A 19,110-nucleotide genomic window follows, 5' to 3' on the forward strand; every position below is an offset into this window, starting at 1 on the left:
TTCATGAATCACAAGGATACAAACATCCGGGGGCCAAATGCTGGGGACGAAATGTGCAGGGGTGAAATGTACCCAGGGGCAAACTGCTGGAGGCGAACTGCTGGTGGGCGAAATGTGCGGGGGTGAAACATCCTGGGGCCAAATGCTGCGGACGAAATGTGCGGGGGCGAAATGTACCCAGGAGCAAACTGCTGGGGGTGAACTGCTGGGGGTGAACTGCTAGGGGCGAAATGAGCAGGGGTGAAATATGCGGGTGCGAAACATCCTGAGAGCCAAATGCTGGGGACGAAATGTTCGGGGGCAAAATGTACCCAGGTGCGAACTGCTGGGGGCGAACTGCTGGGGGCAAACTGCTGGGGCGAACTGCTGGGGGCGAAACATCCAAATCCCCTGAAGGCCAGCATCTCAGAGTCACCTCTTCACTGTAGATGTTGATACTGGCATTTTGTGTGGTGTACTATTTAATAAAGCTGCCAGTTGAGGACCTTTAAGGTGTCGATTTCTCAAACTACAGACTCTAATGTACTTGTCTTGTTGCTTAGTTGTGCAGTGGGGCCTCCCACTTCTCTTTCTACTCTGGTTTGAGCCTGTTTGTGCTCTCCTCTGACGGGAGTAGTACACACCATTGTAGGAAATCTTCACTTTCTTTGCAATTTTTCGCATGGAATAGCCTTCATTTCTAAGAACAAAAATAGACTGTCAAGTTTCACATGAAAGTTCTTTTTTTCTGGCCATTTTGAGAGTTTAATGGGACCAACAAATGTAATGCTTCAGATTCTCAACTAGCTCAAAGGAAGGTCAGGTTTATAGGTTCTCTAGTCAGCCAAACTGTTTTCAGCTGTGCTAACATACTTGCACAAGGGTTTTCAAGGGTATTCTAACTATCCAATAGCCTTCTTACACAGTTAGCAAACACAAAGTACCATAAGAACACTGGAGTGATGGTTGTTGGAAATGGACCTCTTTACACCTATGAAGATAGTGCATTACATACCAGATGTTTGCAGTTAGAATAGTCATTTACCACACTATCAATGTATAGAGTGTATTTCTGAAACATTTTTTGTTAGCTTCATTGGAAAAAAAAACTGTGCTTTTCTTTCAAAAATAAGGAAATTTTTAAGTGACCCTAAACTTTTGAACAGTAGTGTATATACACAGTTATGCTCAAAAGTTTACATACCCTGGCAGAATATTTGCTTTCTTGGCCTTTTTTCAGAGAATATGAATGATAACACCCAAACTTTTTCTCCATTCATGGTTAGTAGTTGGGTGTCATACAAAATTATCATTTGTGCAAAAATTAAACCCACATATGGTTATGTCAGTGGATGAATAAAAAAGTTATGCTTTTGAAAGAAGGTGAAGTAAAAGCAAAAGCAATGAAAATTGGCCATAGTGAAAGGAGTTAATTAATACATGGCAGCTACTCATTCGGCAGTGAACTCTGCAGGGGATGCGGTTGTGTGCTCAAGAAGGAGCAACATGCTCAAACCTACTGCTCTCTCCTCCAAGGATGGAGTTCTGTAAGGAAATAAATGATGATAATAATAATACCAGTAAGAGTATGTATCTTTGTTGCTGAAAGGTCCCAATGTGCTGCATAAATTAATAAAAAATGTATACTTACCACCTGGACTGGATCCACTTATCTGCTTTCTGGTAAGTATACATTTTTTTTAATTATACAGCACACATGGACAATTAATAAGGTTTTATCCAGTAGTGGACAACCTCATTTAAGACAGAGCTGGTTAAAGAAGACCTATCACTAACCCAAAAGTGGACTTTTTTATCATATTTTATTCCCTTTACTCCCCTGAGTATTCCGTTGTTTATTTGTTTTTATTTATCCGCCACACAATTTCAGAGATATGGACCTTTTTCATTGGTGCTAATTTTTATGTTCTTTACAAAAGAGGCATGGCATACAGGGTAATAATGCAGAGCACCTTATAGAAACGCCCCTGAGGATCATATAAGCCACGTTCCCTTTGCAAAGACTACAAAAATTTGCACCAAATAAAATGGCCCAGATCTCTGGAACCGTATGGTGGATTTTAAAAGAAAGAAAAAAGCAAATTACTCAGGGCTTCAGTTGGGATAAAATAAGAGTAATAATGAATACTGATCTGATGACAGGTCCTCTTTACCATAGCAATTCTTTAAAAATAGACGTGGATTAAAGAATTTTAAAAAGTTACTCTCATTAATGTTGTTTTTTTCCTGATCCTGCTATAGAAAGTTGCCATCTCCATAGTGATGTCCATCTATATTCTGTTTGTTGGGATGTTATTCATCTTTGTCAGAGAACAGCGGCTCACCACACTTGTGGGTTTTACAGAAATAAGGATGTAACAGGAACAAGAGAAACAATATCTTCTATTTTCACATTTATTTATTTTCTCTCACTCTATGTGTTTATCAGTGATCTCCACTGGCTCTTCGCTTTGTGTCACATTCGCTAAACCTTAACGGTTCCTAATACACACCATACTTGTTACTTACCCACTTGGATTTTCCATATGTACGTAAGCTTCCGGTGCAGGATTACAGGAATATACATGAACGTTCACGTGTAAACTAGGGTCATAAATTTACTTGCAGGGTTTGATAGTTGTAACGATGTGCTGTCATCTCAGAAAAATTCTACGACTAAGAATATTGACCAATGACAGCTATTTTTGGTTTCCTGCCTTTCATGAGTTTAGCTGGCATTAGACAGCTTTATTTCCTTGTGGAGGAGAGCTAATTTTCATACTTTTTTGGCCTAGGAGCATTGAGTGAGCTGTAAGATTTCCTATAACTATATACTAGGAGTACCCACCAGGAGAAATAGTACCCCCGTGCCTTGTGTATTATGGCATTCTTGTGAAGCTCCCGCCAGGCCCCTGGGGGTATTCAGTATTGGGTTTGGTCGCCATTAAAGGGGTGGTCACGGTGGCAGTGACCCGGTCCATGGCTCTGGGCGTCCAAATAAAAGGGAAGGTCTTTAAAAGGGTTATTAGAAATAAGAATGTTCGTGATGCCACCTGTGGTATTCGGTCAGGGGTGACCGATGCTGCTTAACCCTTCCCGACATGCACTGTACTAGTACTGCTCTGCGGGAACTCAGTTCCCGCAAACCGCAATACTAGTACGGTGGCACGATCGCACGGTCTCACGGTGAGCACCGCGGCGATCGCGTGCTGGTGTCAGCTGTATGTGACAGCTGACACCCCGCAGCAATGCCCATGATCGGCGCTAGTAGTGACAGCGACATAGAGGGGCATCGCGCAGGGATGGGGGCTCCCTGTGCTCTCCCACCGGAACAACGCGATGTGATCGTGTTGTTCTGGTGGTCTCCATGGAGTCCCCAGATCCAAAATGGCCATGGGGCTCCTTCCGGGTCCTGAAGTGAGGTGGCTTACCGACGCCTGCTCAGAACAGGAGCCGGAAAGCCTCCTGCACTGCCTGTCAGTTCGCTGATCTGACACAGTGCTATGCAAAGTGTCAGATAAGCGATCTGATGTAATATAGTGATGTCCCAACCTGGGACAATGTTATAAAGTAAAAAAAAACAATCCCTAAATAAAGAAAAAAATCAATAAATAAATATTTTCCAATAAATCCATTTATTTATTTAAATTAAAAAAAACAATAAAAGTACACATATTTGGTATTGCCGCATCCATAACGACACGCTCTATAAAACTATCCCACTAGTTAACCCCTTTAGTGAACACCGCAAAAAAGATAAATAAAAAACGAGGCAAAAAATAATGCTTTATCATCATACTGCCGAACAAAAAGTGCAATAAAATGTGACCAAAAAGACGGGCCTACTAACTGTGTCTGCCACTCATTACAGTTGTCCTCCACTGAACAAAGCAATGCTGCCCGTTTAGTCCTGTTACCAATTTTGAACTGCATTTAGCCTACTTTATTATTTGGGCCTATATCTGTGTTTCCTCCTCATCCTGCCCATTGCCCAGCCACTGCTAGATGAGTCTGCTGGTACATTGACCCAGACCACTACATTCCCCTTGCACTCTACACAGCCAGAATCTGACCCTGCTGAAAGTCAGGTTCCCCTGCCCGCATACTATACCATCTTACACGGGGGCAAAGAGGAAGGTGCAGATGAAAGTGCAGGTTCCTTCATCAGATGGGGGGGCATACTCGTTGGCGACGTCACTGGCACAGGGCCCCTCATAGTACACAAAAGTGTCTCTGCCAGTGGGAGGAGCCACCCACCGTCAAACACACCGCCGTACTATGAGGGGCCCTGTGCCAGTGACAATGAGTGGGCCCCCCCTGCTTGCTCAGTATCAAAGCACTTGCAAAGTTGAAATACTTACCTCTCCCTGCTCCACCGCCATGACGTATTCTGCGATTCCTGGGCCCACGAAAATCTTGAGCCAGCACTACCCCCCACAACTTTAGCCAAATGACCCCCAGTTTACAATGCCTAACTATTATTATAAAGTAAATTAAGATTGACAAGCTTAAGTAATACGAATTGATGTTTTTGGCATTAAAATGGACACTGTAGGTGTTTTCCTGTCCTCCACTCACTGCAGACTTTCATTCCCCATTGACTTGCATTGGGTTTCGTGTTTCAGTCGGCCGATTTCACCCGACCCGACTTTTGAGAAAGTCGGGTTTCGCGAAACCCGACTCGATCCGAAAAAAGTAAAGGTCACTCAACTCTACTCGGACCTGCTCATCTGTGCCATGGGTGCACTTAGCACCCTAATTAGGATATTGAATTAAAGAGGAATTTCAGCAGAATGCAGGGGCAGATTAATAAACTAAACATTTTTATACGGGCTATCTCCCCTATATGGCTACATGTTATGGAGATGACAAATTCCCTTAAAATTAACAAGAACAGTAGTAGCCTTCACTGATTGCTAGTCTGCAACATTTTCTGCACAATTTTGGAACATTTTAGTAGAAATCCTTAAAAGCACAAAGGGGTTAGTCTCCTGTTCATTAGTTCTATATTGGACCTAGTCGGTGACTGAAGGCCAGCCTCCGTGATCAAGGGGTCCAGGGTTTAATAATCTTTTGTTCTTCTGCTGAACCACAAGTTTGCTTTTGTATATAAAGAAAAAAAACAACAGAAGATCTAATACATACCGTAAATGGGCTGATTTGTCATTCAAACGTCTTCACAGTGAGAAGAATCTAGATGGGAGGCCTGTCAATTTAAAGGGATATTCCCATCTCTAAGATCCAATCCCAATATGTAGCATGTGTAATAATAATATTAGCAAATACCTTCAAATAGAAATGTAGTATAGTTCTTCTGATAACATATGTCACTTACCCCATTTGCAGGCATTGCAATAGCTTGGGTATCCATGGTTTTGATCATTAACAACTAACTAACTGTCACTATATGAGTGGTCGTAACTATGGGCACCTAAGCCTGCACAAAAAGTCAGCCATATAGCTAATCAGAAGAACTGTACTACATTTCTAATTGGAGGTATTTGCTAATAGTAGTATTATCACACCTACTATATATTACAATCAAGGAGATGGGAATACCACTTTAAGTGTCACATATATAAAACAATGTCATTGATGCATCATTTTATAAGGTTTAGGTGACAGGAAATAAGACTTTTTTTAAAAACTTTGAACCACGTAAAATATCCATAACGTTTATGAAAATGCTATTCTTACAAATCATGTTCTAAATATGATAATAATATGAATGGGTTAAATAAGACAGCCGCTGAGGATTCTTGGTAACTCTTTACTATGATACAGCTATCAAATGATTTCATTTCCTAACTGGATGCTGGTCACTGCTGAAAATGTCAGCGGGAAAGAAATACAAGACGGACACATCCAAACTATGTAATTCTTTTCCTTCACATAAATCCTCAAGCTTATAAAAGCCATGTCATGTACAGTTCAGAAAAAAACTGAAATAAAATGTGCTCTTTAGAGAAGGGATTATATCAGGGCCACCTCTCTCCTCTAAATACATCTATTTTCTATCATTCTTTGTACAGGAAAAATCCGAAATATGGTTTCAAGTGGAGACATTGGGCCACTCACAAGACTTATTTTGGTCAATGCTATTTATTTCAAAGGAGAATGGGAACACAAGTTTAGTCCAGATGCCACGCAGCCACAAAACTTCACCGTGAAGAGGGGCATTAGTGCCAAGGTCCCGATGATGAACCTGCATTTAGCCGCAAAGCTTGGTAACCTTGTCTCTCTGCTGTGTCTATTCTGCTCTGTCATTTTATGATCTTCCTTTTTAAAAGATTTTTTTTTCTTCTACATAGCAACCCATTGCATGACAACAAAAATATTCTATTATTAATTATTATATCATGATGTGAATTGTTTAATCATTATTATTAAAGGGGTATTTCCACTAACATCATTTATCAATGTTAACCATTAGATTGCTCGAGGACCAAACACCGGCCGCACCATTGGTCATACTGTGCGGTTTTGTATTGTTAATTTGTGTGGTGAACACCAGAGATGATCCAAATCAAATTAGTTTTGAGTAAAAAATTTTTTTCCAGAATCCAAATTTTTCACAATTTCATTTGCTGTAATCCAGCTAAATGGCCCAATGCTATTATGCTGGATTACCTTTAAGGGCAGGAAGGGGTTAAAAAACAAACAAAAAATATACCTTGCCTTTCACCTCTCCTACCACCATAGTTGACCAGCAAGTCCTCCACTGGCTCCCTTTAGTTCCAATTTTCTTCCCATCATGCTTAACCCTTCAGTGCATCCGGCGCTGGCTAGGCCTTACGTGAAGTCATATCATGTGTGAGGCCCAGTCTACACAGAAGACTGAAAAGACGGAGCCAGAGTGAGAGCCAGCGGATGTCCAGATGGTAAGGTGAAAGTTTGGGACATATGAGGGCCAGGAGATATGAGGGACACTATCATATTATTTAACCCCTCCATTTATGATGCTCCGGGTGCTATAGAGAATACATTTGCTAGAAATAGAATGTCCTAGCCAAATTGGAGGGTATCTGCCAAAGGGCTCATACTCACTTGCGAGAACTACGGATGAGTACAATCCGATAAAAAATCAGATTGCACTCTGACCAATGTTATTCTATGGGTTACATCTCATCTGCGATTTTTTTTCTCAGCCAATATCAGACTGAAACAAAAATCACAGCATGCTGTGATTTGCTGCGTATTTAGGACGAGACTCGCCAATGCAAGTCAATGGGTGCGAGAAAAAATTTGCATAGCACTCGCACCATGCGAGTGCTGTCCGATTCTTACGCACCAATGTCCTTTGAAAAGCCGGTAATTCATATACGGCTACCGTAAAATCACACTGACAGGTTATAATAGAAAAGATAGAATACATATATACACAAAGAATATATATATACAGTACAGACCAAAAGTTTGGACACACCTTCTCATTTAAAGATTTTCCTGTATTTTCATACAGAAAATTGTACATTCACGCTGAAGGCATCAAAACTATGAATTAACACATGTGGAATTATATACTTAACAAAAAAGTGTGAAACAACTGAAATTATGTCTTATATTCTAGGTTCTTCAAAGTAGCCACCTTTTGCTTTGATGACTGCTTTGCACACTCTTGGCATTCTCTTGATGAACTTCAAGAGGTAGTCACTGGGAATAGTCTTCCAACAATCTTGAAGGAGTTCCCAGAGATGCTTAGCACATGCTTGCCCTTTTGCCTTCACTCTGCAGTCCAGCTCACCCCAAACCATCTCGATTGGGTTCAGGTCTGGTGACTGTGGAGGCCAGGTCATCCGGCGTAGCACGCCATCACTCTCCTTCTTGGTCAAATAGCCCTTACACAGCCTGGAGGTGTGTTTGGGGTCATTGTCCTGTTGAAAAATAAATGATGGTCCAACTAAATGCAAACCGGATGGAAAAGCATGCCGCTGCAAGATGCTGTGGTAGCCATGCTGGTTCAGTATGCCTTCAATTTTGAATAAATCCCCAACAGTGTCACCAGCAAAGCTCCCCTACATCATCACACCTTCTCCTCCATGCTTCACGGTGGGAACAAGGCAAGTAGAGTCCATCCGTTCACATTTTCTGCGTCGCACAAAGACACGGTGTTAGGGGTCGAGTTCCCACCACTGCACAGGGGGAATCTCGAGCCATGTCCGCTGCGGTCTCCCATTCTGCATCAGCCGCAGTGGAGCCTGCTCAGCAGAGATGTCAGTCCCAGCGTCTCGCTCAGCCTGATACAGTGCAAAGGGTTAGTGCTGCCTTTCCAGGCTCTGCTTTTGTAGCCAGCAGTGATCAGCGGCGTGCAGGCTTTTCTGGGACTAAGTCCTGCTTTGCACACATTGAGCATGCCCACGTGAGGACTTCTCATTGGAGGTCGGGGGTCACATGCTCAGGTCCTGTAGCTGCTCCAAGGTCCTTGTCTGCTGCAGCTATATAAGGTTTGCATAGCCGCATGGCCATGCGCTAGTATCAACCTGTGTTATGAGCTTTGCTACTTGGTGGTCATGTCTGCATGTGGTCAGGGTTGGCTGAAATAAGCCCCTAGAATACCGACACTTCCGGTGAGGAGTTGTTTGTGTGCAATGCTGTCTGCATGACCACTCTTTGCTTTACTCAGTTAGGTAGCTGCGATCCTCTGTGAAGTTAACAGGGCACAGCGTTTTCATATTGCTGCAATTCTGTGAAGTTAACACAGTCCGCTTATACCGCCATATAGTGGCGCCAATTACTTTGCAGCAGATATCTCTGCATGGTAGACCCTGGGCTGCGAACGCACCTTGTTGTTTCCTTCCTATACTCTGTGCGTTCCGCTAGCCCTAACAGTATACTAGCGCCAGGGTCTGACTAAGTAATGGCGGACAAATGGCGATTGCAGGGGTATATCCAGCAGCTGGAGGGCAGGTTGGCGACTCTCGAGCATGCAACTTCAGCTGTGGATGTAACTGCAATAGCTGTTCAGGCTGCTAGCACGGCTGCAGCAACTTTGTCCACTGCCACCTCTGTTCTGACATTATCCCATCTCCCGCTGCCAGAGAAATTCTCTGGTCACAGTAAAACCTGTAGGGGTTTCGTGAGCCAGTGCGGTATACACCTCGAGCTTCTGGCTGCACGTTTTGCTATAGAGCGGGCAAGGGTGGGATTTATAATCTCTCTTCTGTCGGACAGGGCGTTGGAGTGGGCTACGCCGCTGTGGGAGCGCAACGATCATGTGGTGCAGAGTGCTTCTTGGTTCTTGAGCACTTTGAAGCAGGTCTTTTTAGGACCTCGAGTCATCCATGATACAGCGCTCCAACTGCTGGCATTGACCCAGGGGTCGTCAATGGTCAGCCATTTTGACGTCCATTTCCGGACTCTAGCTTCTGAGCTGGAGTGGCTGGATAAAGCTCTCATCCCGGTGTTTTGAAGGGGGCTGGCTGACCATGTGAAGGATGCTTTGGTCACTAGGGAGATTCCCGCCACACTGGAGTTGCTCATAGCTATATCAACTCGCATTGACCTTCATTTTCACGAGCGAGGGTTGGAGCGAGCCCAGTGTAGGCAGAGGTTACGGCTGGCTCCCACCTTCGTCAAACCTCTGGAATCTCCGGTCCAGGCGCCAGAGTAACATGAGGCCATAGAGGTGTCACGAGCGGGATCCAAGTCCCATTTCACTTATGCACTTAAGGTCTGTCATATTTGCCGGCAGGATGATATTCTTATCTACTCTCCAGATATTGACTCCCACCGCAGAGATGTTTGCAAGGTCTCAGACCTCCTACGGGCTAACTCCCTCTATGCCAAGTTGGAGAAGTGTGTGTTTGAGCAGGAGTCCTTACCTTTCCTTGGGTATATCATCTCTGCCCAGGGATTGGCTATGGATCCTGTTAAGCTACAGGCTGTGATGGATTAGCAGGAACCCCATTCTCTCAAAATGGTGCAGCGATTTATGGGGTTCATTAATTGCTATCGCTAGTTCATTCCCCTCTTCTCAACTTTGGTAGCTCCCTTGGTTGACCTCAACAAGAAGGGAGCAAATCCCAAGTTGTTGTTGGAGGAGGTCTCCAAGGTCTTTCTCTCGATTAAGTCACACTTCACTAGCGCTCCCATCCTACATCGCCCCGATGTAGATAAGCCATTTATTATAGAGGTGGATGCCTCATCCGTTGGTGCTGGAGCAGTTCTCTTCCAAAAGGATGCTCAAGGTCAGACGCATTCTTGCTTCTTCTACTCCAAGACCTTTTCACCAGCGGAGAGGAATTATTCCATCAGGGACAGGGAGTTGCTAGCCATAAAGTTGGCTTTTTCAGAGTGGAGACACCTCCTGGAGGGAGCTCGTTTTCCCTTCCAAGTGTTCACAGACCACAAAAACTTGGTGTTTTTACAAACAGCCCAGCGGCTAAATTCTCACCAGGCTAGATGGCCCCTGTTCTTCTCCCGGTTCCATTTCACCCTCTATTTTCTTTCCGAGGAGAAGAACATTTGTGCCGACGCTCTCTCTCGCTCTGTAGTGTCATCAGAGTAGGAGGAGGAGGAGCCTCGGCTTATTGTCCCTTCAGAGAGCCTGAGAACTGTGGCTCCGGTTTCGCTAGAGTCTGCTCCCAGGCAAGACTTTTGTTCCATCTAATTTGTGGCCGGAGGTTCTCTCTTGGGCTCACTCATCCAGGGTGGGTGGACATTTTGGGACCAAGAGGACATCTGAGCTTTTGGCGAGGACGTACTGGTGGCCACATATGGCCCGTGACGTCGGGGACTATAGTTGGGCGTGTGTCTCCTGCGCCAAGAATCGGTCTCCTCCGAAATGGCCTACTGGGCTCCTTTACCCCCTGCCGGAGGCAGATAGGCTCTGGGAGACGTTTGGGATGGACTTCATGGTGAGTAGTCACCGACCATTTTTCTAAGATGGTGCACTTGGTTTCGCTTCCACGGTTACCTTCTGCAAGGGTTTTAGCGGCGTTGTTCGTCAAACATGTTTTCCATCTAGATGGCATTCCTGACAAAATTGTTAGTGACCGGGGTTCTCAGTTTGCGTCTCGGTTCTGGAGAGAGCTCTGTCGTTTACTCAGCATTGAGCTGAATCTCTCTTCTGCTTATCATCCCGAGACAAATGGGTTGGTAGAGAGGGCCAACAAGACTCTGGTCACATACTTGTGACATTTTGTCTCCGCCAGGCAGGGCAGGACTGGGCATCTTAGCTACCTTGGGTGGAATTTGCCTTGAACAACGATGTAGCCGACTCTACTGGACAGACTCCATTTCTCCTTAAATACGGCCAGCATCCGCGTGTCCCTGTGCCCATGCCTGTGTCATCCACCAATTCTAGGTTGGTAGACTGGGTGGTGGAGGAACGTGACATTTGGGACCGCACACAGGATGCTATCCAGGCCTCCAAGGAGAGAATGAGGGTTTCTGCTGATGCACACCGGCGCCCGCTCCGACCTTTTCTCCTGGCGACTTAGTGTGGCTCTCCGCCCGTAACATCAGGTTGCGAGTTGAGTCCTCTAAGTTTGCGTCTCGCTACATAGGCCCTTTCAAGGTTCTGTAATGGATCAACCCTGTGGTCTACTGTTTGGCTATTCCTCTGCGCCTTCGTATCACTGACACCTTTCACGTTTCCCTCTTAAAGCCCGTCTATTTGTCCTGGTTTTCCCACAGGTATGTTCATGCACCCAGCTCCCCAGCCTGCTCTCCTGCCTTGTCTGTCTACGAAGTGCACATAGTACATCACCCAACTTTCCACACAGACTTTCCTTTGCTCCTAGCATTCACATGGTATGTTCAAGCAACCCAGCTCTCCAGCCTGCTCTCCTGCCTTGTCTGTCTATGAAGTGCACATAGTACATCACCCAACTTTCCACACAGACTTTCCTCTGCTCCTAGCATTCACATGGTATGCCTTTCAGCTAACCCCAGCTTACCCCAGTGTTATTTATGACATTGTTTGCTCTGGCTTTATTGTATGCATCTGGTCCACCCTTAATTCTCTGACCAAGATGAGCAGAGACCACTCCTCTCTGCTTCACACCTGAATGCACTTAGTTGTACATATATTGCATAGCACAAGTCTGCAATGACTTTAGTCTGCAGTGTGATTCCTATAAGTGTGTCCTAGAAGTGTGAAGATTAATTTAGAATTAAAACCAGAATTTAACCAGAAGGGAACAAAGGGTAACTGGCAAGTCACTGTAAACAATGTTTCTGTTTGTTTTCACTTTCATCCCTATAATCCTTCACTTTCTGCTAACCCCCCTAATCCCTTCACCTAGTAAGGAACTGTTCATCTCTTCTTCAGTCCTCCCCATCCATCTCACCTCCTCCTCTGAACTGTTCCTCAACATACAATCCTCTGTCTCAAAGCACGGACAGCCACCTCATGCCCTCTCCAGCTCCCACCTTCTAACACTTTCTCTGCTCCTTCTCACTGCTGGTGATATCTCTCCAAATCCTGGTCCTCCTCACCACATCCCCACAGTCAGTTCTACCTCCCATCCACGCTCTATCACAAATTTCTGTAACCTCTCTAACCTTATACCCATTTGCCCGGCCCCCGCTTCTCCAGTCCCACTAACAGGAGCTCTGTGGAACGCAACAAGCTTTCTTAGATCCATGATCTTTATATTACTCACAAACTTTCCTTCCTCGCCATCACCGAAACCTGGCTCACCCCTTCTGACACAGCCTCTCCTGCTGCACTCTCGTATGGTGGCTTCCACCTTTCTCACACACCCTGCCCCAGCAGCAAGCATGGTGGAGGAGTTGGTTTTCTCCTGTCAGATAACTGCTCCCAATCTCACTGCCAACCTCTGTTACCCTCCCTTCCTTTGAGGTGCACTCTGTGCGCATCTACTCCCCCTCCAACCTCCAACTGGCTGTCATTTACCGCCCCCAGGGCCAGCCACCACCTTCTTTGACCACTTCACCACCTGCCTACTTAATTTCCTTTCTGCGGACATCGCTACTATCATCCTGGGTGATGTCAACATCCCCATTGATACTTCCCTCTCAGCTGCCACTAAACTTCTATCTCTCACTTCCTCCTTCAGCCTCACTCAATGGTCTTCTGCAGCCACTCACAAAGATGGTCACACACTAGACCTCATCTTCACCCGCCTCTGCTCCCTTACTAACCTCTCTAACTCACCTCTACCTCTTTCTGACCACAATCTACTCACATTCTCTTCCCTCTCCACTCCTTGTCTACAATCCCCACCCCACAAACTTGCACACCCTTGCAGAAATCTTAAACACCTTGATCTACACTCACTCTCTGAATCCCTCCTCCCTCTCACAGACATAAGTTCCCTACACAATGCGGATGACGCTGCCGCTCTATATAACACCACAATAGCTGCAGCTTTGGAATTGCCCCTCTCACACATACCAAAGCTTGCAAAATCAACAGACAGCCCTGGCACACCAGCCTGACCAAAGAACTGAGGCGAGCTTCCAGGGCTGCTGAGCAGAGATGGAAAAAGATCCCACTCCAACAAGCACTTCATCGCATTCAAACAGTTCCTCACTACTTTCAAGACCATAATCGCCACAGCAAAACAAACCTACTTCTCATCTCTCATATTATCCCTGTCTCACAATCCTAAACAGTTATTCAACACCTTCAACTCTCTCCTCCATCCCCAGCACCTCCTTCCTTCCCACTCATCTCAGCTGAAGACTTTGCCTCATTTTTCAAGCAGAAGATTGAGAACATCAGAGACAGTTTTAGTCGACAACCCCCAGAGCCCTTCCTCCCAACCACCCAGCCCTCCACCTCCAAAACCAACTTCTCCACCATTACAGAAGATCGACTCTCCACTCTACTCTCAAGATCGCATCTCACCACCTGTGCACTTGACCCGATCCCTTCCCACTTCATCCCAAACCTTCATCCCCATTCTAACCCATCTTTTCAACTTATCACTAACTACTGGCTTTTTCCCCTCAAGCTTTAAACATGCCTCAATCACACCTATCCTCAAAATGCCCTCTCTTGACCCATCCTCTTTATCTAGCTATCGCCCTATATCACTTCTCCCCTATGCCTCAAAACTACTGGAACAACACGTCCATCTTGAACTGTCCTCTCATCTATCTTCTTGCTCCTAACTTAGATCACCAATGACCTATTAACTGCCAAGAGCAAACAACACTACTTTATCCTCCTCCTCCCGGACTTGTCCTCTGCCTTTGACACAGTGGACCATTCCCTATTACTACAGACCCTCTCATCCCTTGGCATCACAGACTTGGCCCTATCCTGGATCTCATCATATCTAACTGACCGAACATTCAGAGTCTCCCATTCACACACCACCTCCTCACCTCGCCCCCTATCTATCGGAGTCCCGCAAGGTTCATTTCTAGGGCCCCTGCTTTTCTCCATTTACACTTTTGGCCTGGGACAGCTCATAGAATCTCACAGTTTTCAGTATCATCTCTATGCTGATGACACACAGAACTACATCTCTGGACCAGATATCACCACCCCACTAATCAAAATCCCTCAATATCTATCCGCTATTTCATCCTTCTTCTCCGCTAGATTTCGAAAACTTAACATGGACAAAACAGAATTCATTGTCTTTCCCCCATCTCACGCGACCCCCCCAACAAACCTATCCATAATAATAATAATAATATTTATTTTTATATAGCGCTAACATATTCCGCAGCGCTTAACAGTTTGCACACATTATCATCACTGTCCCCGATGGGGTTCACAATCTAAATTCCCTATCAGTATGTCTTTTTGAATGTGGGAGGAAACCGGAGTACCCGGAGGAAACCCACGCAAACACGGAGAGAACATACAAACTCTTTGCAGATGTTGTCCTTGGTGTGGTTTGAACCCAGGACTCCAGCGCTGCTGTGCTATCCACTGCGCCACCGTGCTGCCCCATTACAGTAAACGGCTGCCCACTCTCCCCAGTCCCACAAGCTCGCTGACTCGGGGTAATCCTTGACACTGATCTCTCCTTCAAACCACATATCCAAGCCCTTTCCATTTCCTGCCGCCTTCAACTCAAAAATATTTCATGGATCCGTACATTCCTAAACCAAGAATCTGCAAAAACCCTAGTCCATGCCCTCATCATCTCCCACCTCGACTACTGTAACCTCCTGCTCTGTGGCCTGTGGTCTGTGGTTACTGTAAAACCAAGCACACCATTGTTTTTCTTGTGAAATTGGTCACCACTAGTGTTGAGCGATACCGTCCGATACTTGAAAGTATCGGTATCGGATAGTATCGGCCAATACCCGAAAAATATCGGATATCGCCGATACCGATATCCGATACCAATACAAGTCAATGGGACATCAAGTATCGGAATGTATCCTCATGGATCCCAGGGTCTGAAGGAGAGGAAACTCTCCTTCAGGCCCTGGGATCCATATTAAAGTGTAAAATAAAGAATTAAAATAAAAAATATTGTTATATTCACCTCTCCGGCGGCCCTTGGACATCAGCGGGAAGATCCGGCGTCCGGCACGGCTTCTTTCTTCAAAATGCGCGCCTTTAGGACCTGTGGAATGACGTCCCGGCTTCTGATTGGTCGCGTGCCGCCCATGTGACCGCCACGCGACCAATCAGAAGCCGCGACGTCATTCCTCAGGTCCTAAAAGGCGCTCATTCTAGGACTTTAGCTGAGGAATGACGTCGCGGCTTCTGATTGGTCGCGTGGCGGTCACATGGGCGGCACGCGACCAATCAGAAGCCGGGACGTCATACCACAGGTCCTAAAGGCGCGCATTTTGAAGAAAGAAGCCGTGCCAGACGCCGGATCCTCCCGCTGATGTCCAGGGGCCGCCGGAGAGGTGAATATAACAATATTTTTTATTTTAATTCTTTATTTTACACTTCCGATACCGATACCCGATATCACAAAAATATCGGATCTCGGTATCGGAATTCCGATACCGCAAGTATCGGCCGATACCCGATACTTGCGGTATCGGAATGCTCAACACTAGTCACCACTCATCTTGAAAAGTTTCCTCCCTCCCATATACTGTACTAATGTGACACAAACAGGAAGTTGATATCACCAACCACCAACATATATATATATGTATATATATATGTATTGATATTGCACAGAAAGATAGATAGAAGAAAAGCCATCTGCCGGCTTCTGTAAAATCACTGCAGGAGCCGACAGGATAGAAGAAGAGTTGGATTACATATAGTAAATACATATAGAATAAGTAAATATATAGATGTGAGTGATAAATGCAATTTGTACAGTGTGTGTGCAAATTACTGGACATGTATTTAATTAATAAGCGATTATTTATTGCAAGAAAATGGCATGAGCTCCCACGCAAATTTCAAAACTAGCAGAGGAAAAGTCAGCAACTGGGGGTAGATATTTATAGCCTGGGAAGGGGTAACACTTATGGAGCTTCCCAGGCTATTAATATCAGTTCACAGCTGTATACTTAGCCTTTACTGGCTATTAAAATAGGGGACCCCCCAAAAAATTACGTGCGGGCCCCTATAATTAGTAACCAGCAAAGGCTATGCAGACAGCTGCGGGCTGATATTAACAGCCTTGGAAGGGACAATGGATATTGCCCCCCTGGCTAAAATCATCAGCACTCAGCTGCCCCAGCAAATTAGGAGACATCTATATATTTAATGATTCTTTTGGGGGGAAAAAATGGCATGTGCTCCCACGCAATTTTCTGCGCCAGAGAGGGAGAACCAGTGAGGGGGGGCAGATATTAATAGCCTAGGAAGGGACCATGGTTATTGCCCCCCTGGCTAAAATCATCTGCCCCCATCCACCCTAGAAAAGGTGCATCTCTAATGCCTTCCAGCTTTTCCTAAAAAAGTAAAAGAATGTGCTCCCTACACTCCAATATGTATTAGTAGAATCAAGCAATATTGTGGTTCCATAATCTTATGTACTTTAATATAGTAAGACTCTTGGGTATTTTAAGTTATACCAAGCATTTCTGTACTGTTGTCATATAATTGAAGGATCTTAGACATTGGATGTTGTTTTTTCACTAACTCAACCAGAATAGACCTTATTTTTAAAGAATATACCCTTATCGCCTTTCTTTGGTAGGGGATTAAGTATAACTTATAGTTGGTTATGTTGTACTAGTCATTTTTGTGGACTTTCCCACTAACAGTTTATCGTGTCATAATTCATTTTGGACTAACTTATGTTTTTTGGTGTTTGAACTGTGATATTCTTTTGTCACCAAATCGAGTTCAATCTTCTTAGCAACCCTTCTGTCTCCCATGAAGAATTTGTATCTATGTATGCATGTTTTACTGCAAAGAATAGGTAGATTGAGGTGCTTGTTATCTTCATGTCTCAGTAAATATCAGTAAATATCAGTACATGTACTAACATCCTTCGTGACATCCTTCAATACTGTATGTGATGTACTAGTATTTACTTTTATGGGTTAAGCTTTACATTTTGTTTTTGAGGTCTATGATTTCCATTTAGATGATTAAGGGTTAAGGCACAAACCGTCGTTCTTCTTTGTTTCCAAAAGTTTCCTTGCAAAACTGTCAATGTCTTAAAGTTCTGACCAATTTGGGGAAGCCAGCATTGCATTCTCAACTATCTGGTTGGAAATGAATGTAGAATTATCTAATCTTCCAGGTTTTTTTTGTTCGCCGTGCAATTTCAGCAGCCAGAGACAATACATAGACTTGTAATTAAAAAAAAAAATTGGCTTTACTTTAGTCCAAATTAAACAGTTAAGCCGCTTTAAGCATTTAACACATGAAACAGAAGAAACATGAATACCTGCCCATCTGGGCTTTAGCTAAGCAGTTTCCTCACGTATCTAAAAATTCAATAAGGCTATGTACACATGTTGAGCATTTGCTTGCAGAAATTTCTGCAATGCTTCTGCATTTGTTGGCAACAAAAATGCAAAAAATTTGCATTTTTGGTGCATTTTTGCATGCTTTTTTTAATGTGTTAAATAAACACATACACCGAGAATATACAAGGTGGGCCATGTTGGATACACATAAATAAAATGGTAATGGTTTGTTATCTCAACTTCCTGTTTGTGACAGATTAGTATATGGGAGGTAGAAAACTTTTCAAGATCAGTGGTGACCATGGTGGCCATTTTGAAGTCGATCATTTTGAATCCAACTTTATTTTTTCCAATGGGAAGAGGGTCATGTGACACAACAACCTTATTGAGAATTTCACAAGAAAAACAATGGTGTGATTGGTTTTAATGTAACTTTATTATTTCATGAGTTATTTACAAGATTCTCTTTGTTTACAGTTATTGGCATGTCGCAGAAGTTAACACGTGAGGAGAGGATAGAAATTTTGTTGATGTCTGGTGAACGTAGTACCCCGGTCATTGCGGCAGATTTCAACGCAAGACACCATATGCAAGAAAACTGTCTCCATTCCCATATTATTTAGGTGTATCCACCCAAAAAAGTTTGCCTCATCACTGAACATAATATTCTGTGTAAACTGAGGGTCCTGTTCCAATTTTTGTTTTGCCCATTCTGCAAATCCAGCGCGCTGATCTGGCATCAGTTGAACATCCCTTTGGTGGATATTAGCTACTCATAAATGGCACCCCTACAAAATCCAGGTGCTGCAGCATCTCAATGAGGATGATCCAGAACGGCATGCTTAATTCTTTCTTGCGTAGGATGTCTTGCATTGAAATCTGCTGCAATCAGGGGAATGGCCTGCAAGCAGATGGCAGCATTCACATAACTCCGGGGCTACTGAGACTGTGACACCGGCACACAGCAGCCTCCAGCCAGAATCCTTACCTCCATAACACAGGCTGCAGGTGTCTGAAGGATCCGGGTGCATGATGACCAGGGAGCGAACCCAGAAACATGGATCCCCACGTGGACTTCTTTTCCAGAGGAAAGCCTTCTGGGAGTTCAGGCAAAATGGTGCCTGTATCTCCCTCTGGATCTTCCCACTTCTCACATGGTATGGGGGAGGTGCAGTGGATACACGGGAGGAGAAGCATAATTTACTTCTCGCAAAAGGAGATATGGAGAGTCTCCTCTCTTCCTTAGGAGCCTCAATATGGCTGGTTCACACTAGCATTTAGCAGAGCTGCGGATGGCAGCCTTCTTCCATCATTAAGCCCCGCCCACTGCCGCACCTCTTCCTTCAGCCCCGCCTA

The 19,110-nt window shown here is 44.6% G+C and overlaps 1 protein-coding gene across 1 annotated transcript in view; it reads left to right on the forward strand.

The window, feature by feature from the left end:
- Window positions 1–19,110, forward strand: part of SERPINI2 (serpin family I member 2) — a 192,416-nt gene that overhangs the window by 26,549 nt on the left and 146,757 nt on the right. Inside the window, exon 3 of the mRNA XM_069768067.1 lies at window positions 6,012–6,206. Within this exon, the coding sequence (XP_069624168.1) occupies window positions 6,012–6,206 (195 nt within the window). The remainder of the gene's footprint in view (window positions 1–6,011; window positions 6,207–19,110) is intronic.

The sequence above is a fragment of the Ranitomeya imitator genome, chromosome 5, assembly GCF_032444005.1.
Source record: "Ranitomeya imitator isolate aRanImi1 chromosome 5, aRanImi1.pri, whole genome shotgun sequence".
NCBI lineage: Eukaryota > Metazoa > Chordata > Amphibia > Anura > Dendrobatidae > Ranitomeya > Ranitomeya imitator.